This window comes from Cynoglossus semilaevis, chromosome 3 (assembly GCF_000523025.1).
Source record: "Cynoglossus semilaevis isolate Cse_v1.0 chromosome 3, Cse_v1.0, whole genome shotgun sequence".
NCBI classification, from domain to species: Eukaryota; Metazoa; Chordata; class Actinopteri; order Pleuronectiformes; family Cynoglossidae; genus Cynoglossus; species Cynoglossus semilaevis.
The window spans coordinates 13,370,358-13,372,530 of record NC_024309.1 but is presented as its reverse complement, the minus strand read 5'-3'; the positions used below and the strand labels follow the sequence as shown (position 1 = coordinate 13,372,530).

Below are 2,173 nucleotides of genomic sequence, written 5' to 3'. Positions count from 1 at the left end.
CTTTCTTCCCAGAGAACAGAATCCGAGGAGGATTCCAGCCCAGGCACCACTGGCCAGACCAAGGCAATCGACTCAGGTGATTATTTGGATCAGTATGTTTTTACACGGGACCTTTAGCACCTTTCTGAACGACGGTCTGCTGCATATGTTTCAGGGAGGCTCCAGAGGAGAACCAAGGAGAGCCGGAGGACGCAGGAGGTCGAGTCGCTCCTGTAGCTGCAGGTCAGGCTGCGGTAGAGCGCCTCCAACGGGCCGCGCAACAAGATGAACCCAATGCCTCCCCGGGGCAACCCTCGCCTCCCAAGAGACCCTTTAGGACACCCAGTGTTCCGTCCTTATGTGCCTTGGCTACCTCTGCAACCGTGCATCTCATGACTGGTGAGAAAAGGAGAAATGGGCTCTGGGGATTTTTTTTTTCTTTTTAGTCTAGACAAATGACTTTCACTGTTTCCTCGTCACTTTGTCAGCTCCCAGCATGCAGTACAGCAGCAGCATGGCAGGTCTGACCTCGGAGCTGGCCGAGCTTCTGCTCAACCACATGTCCCGTGAAATGGTCCTTCGCCCACGCACCCTGGAGCTGTTCTTTGGCTGCCCGCTGCAGAAGATCGTCCTCAACTCCTATCCTTACTCCACCAATGAGCTGCTGAGGCAGCTGAGGGCCTTTCCTGCTCTTAAACATCTGAGTCTCGTCAACTCACCGCTCATCACCGGTACAGTACAACTGTCTGTCCTTTTTCAACTTTCATCAATGTTTGTGATCTTTTTTAATTTTTTTTTTCTGTTCAGACTCCGGTCTGTCCACCCTGTCCAGCCTTGTCAAACTCCAGTACCTAAACCTGGCCTCCTGCAACAAACTGACCGATGCCTGCCTGCAGCACATCACAGGTCAGACCTTCTGTTTGTAAACCAGGCTCAGACTAACAGCACATTACGTAACACTGCTCCAGTAGTAACAATGACACACAGGAATGCGCTCAATCCAACATAAGCTGCTCTCCGTTTACTACTTCCTGTCAGGATTTGCCTTGTCCTGTTTTTTTTTTTTGCATCTGTTTATTTTCCCTCTCCATCTTTGAAGGTCTGAGGAGAATAAGTTCCTTGTTGCTGGACCAGACCAGAGTGACTGACGCTGGGATGGTGATGTACCTCCAGACTGCTCCACCCTGCCTGACTCACCTCAGCCTGAACCAGACAGCTGTGACAGAGGCTACCCTGGTGGTCCTGCCGACCTGTGTGCCGCAGCTGCGACTGCTCAGCATCAAGCAGACAAAGGTGCAGTAGCTCTGCTGATGTCGGTCTTGGTGTAGGATCTAATTTTCGTCAGCCGTGGTCAACCCTTTTCTTCGTCTTTTCTTTAAAGGTTAAAGATGTCTCAGCTTTAGCAGAGCTGTCCAGTCTGCAGACACTGAACCTGGACCGGACCGGTGTGTCCGAGGCGTCACTCAGGTGCCTGGCCACGCTGCCTGCTCTGACCTTCCTCACTTTAGCCGACATTCCCGTCACCGATGGCAACGACGCCCTGCAGATAATCGCAGGTCGGTAGAAGTGTGAGCTGAAGCCAAAGTGTCCAGGATGAACCTGAGATTACAGTCAAGTTCTCCGTCTTCTTCTCCAGGTCTGAAGTTGACTCACCTGGTCCTCCCTGGACGTCACACGGTCAGCGACAGTGGGTTGTCCCATCTCTCTGCTCTGTCTCTGCTCTCAGAGCTGGACCTGACAGACTACACACAAGTCACTGACACAGGAGTCCAGTCTCTGTCCACCTTGACCAAGTGAGTGGCGTAAAACTTTAGGGATGGAATTCCATAGGTCTTTCCTCTGTCTGTGCAGTGCCCACAGGCACTGGAGTCATGTGAGAAACGCAGAGAGGATCACAATCAGTACCAATCACCAAACCATCACGTCAGTGTCAATACCAAAACATTTACACTGTGATTTGTTTGTTTTTTTTAAAGATTGCGGAGGCTGTCACTAAGCAACACTCACGTGACAGATGCAGGGCTTCCGTCTCTGTGCGGCCTGCAGGCGCTGGAAGATCTGTGTCTGGACCGAACGGCCGTCACCAGTCAGGGAGTGGCTGAACTCATCATCCGTCTGACTCACCTACAGGTGAGTTCACTGCTGGATCAGGTCTGACTCAACACGAGTTCACGTGTCCAGGTTTGGTCCAGGT

General features: G+C 52.0%; 1 protein-coding gene across 1 annotated transcript in view; it reads left to right on the top strand.

The window, feature by feature from the left end:
* Positions 1–6: 6 nt before the first annotated feature.
* LOC103377404 (F-box protein At3g58530-like) overlaps positions 7–2,173 on the top strand; it is a 3,797-nt gene continuing 1,630 nt past the window's right edge. Inside the window, exons 1-8 of the mRNA XM_008308203.2 lie at positions 7–76; positions 155–378; positions 468–710; positions 787–885; positions 1,079–1,272; positions 1,361–1,535; positions 1,616–1,772; positions 1,956–2,109. Coding sequence (XP_008306425.1) covers positions 372–378; positions 468–710; positions 787–885; positions 1,079–1,272; positions 1,361–1,535; positions 1,616–1,772; positions 1,956–2,109 — 1,029 coding nt within the window. The 5' untranslated portion in view covers positions 7–76; positions 155–371. The remainder of the gene's footprint in view (positions 77–154; positions 379–467; positions 711–786; positions 886–1,078; positions 1,273–1,360; positions 1,536–1,615; positions 1,773–1,955; positions 2,110–2,173) is intronic.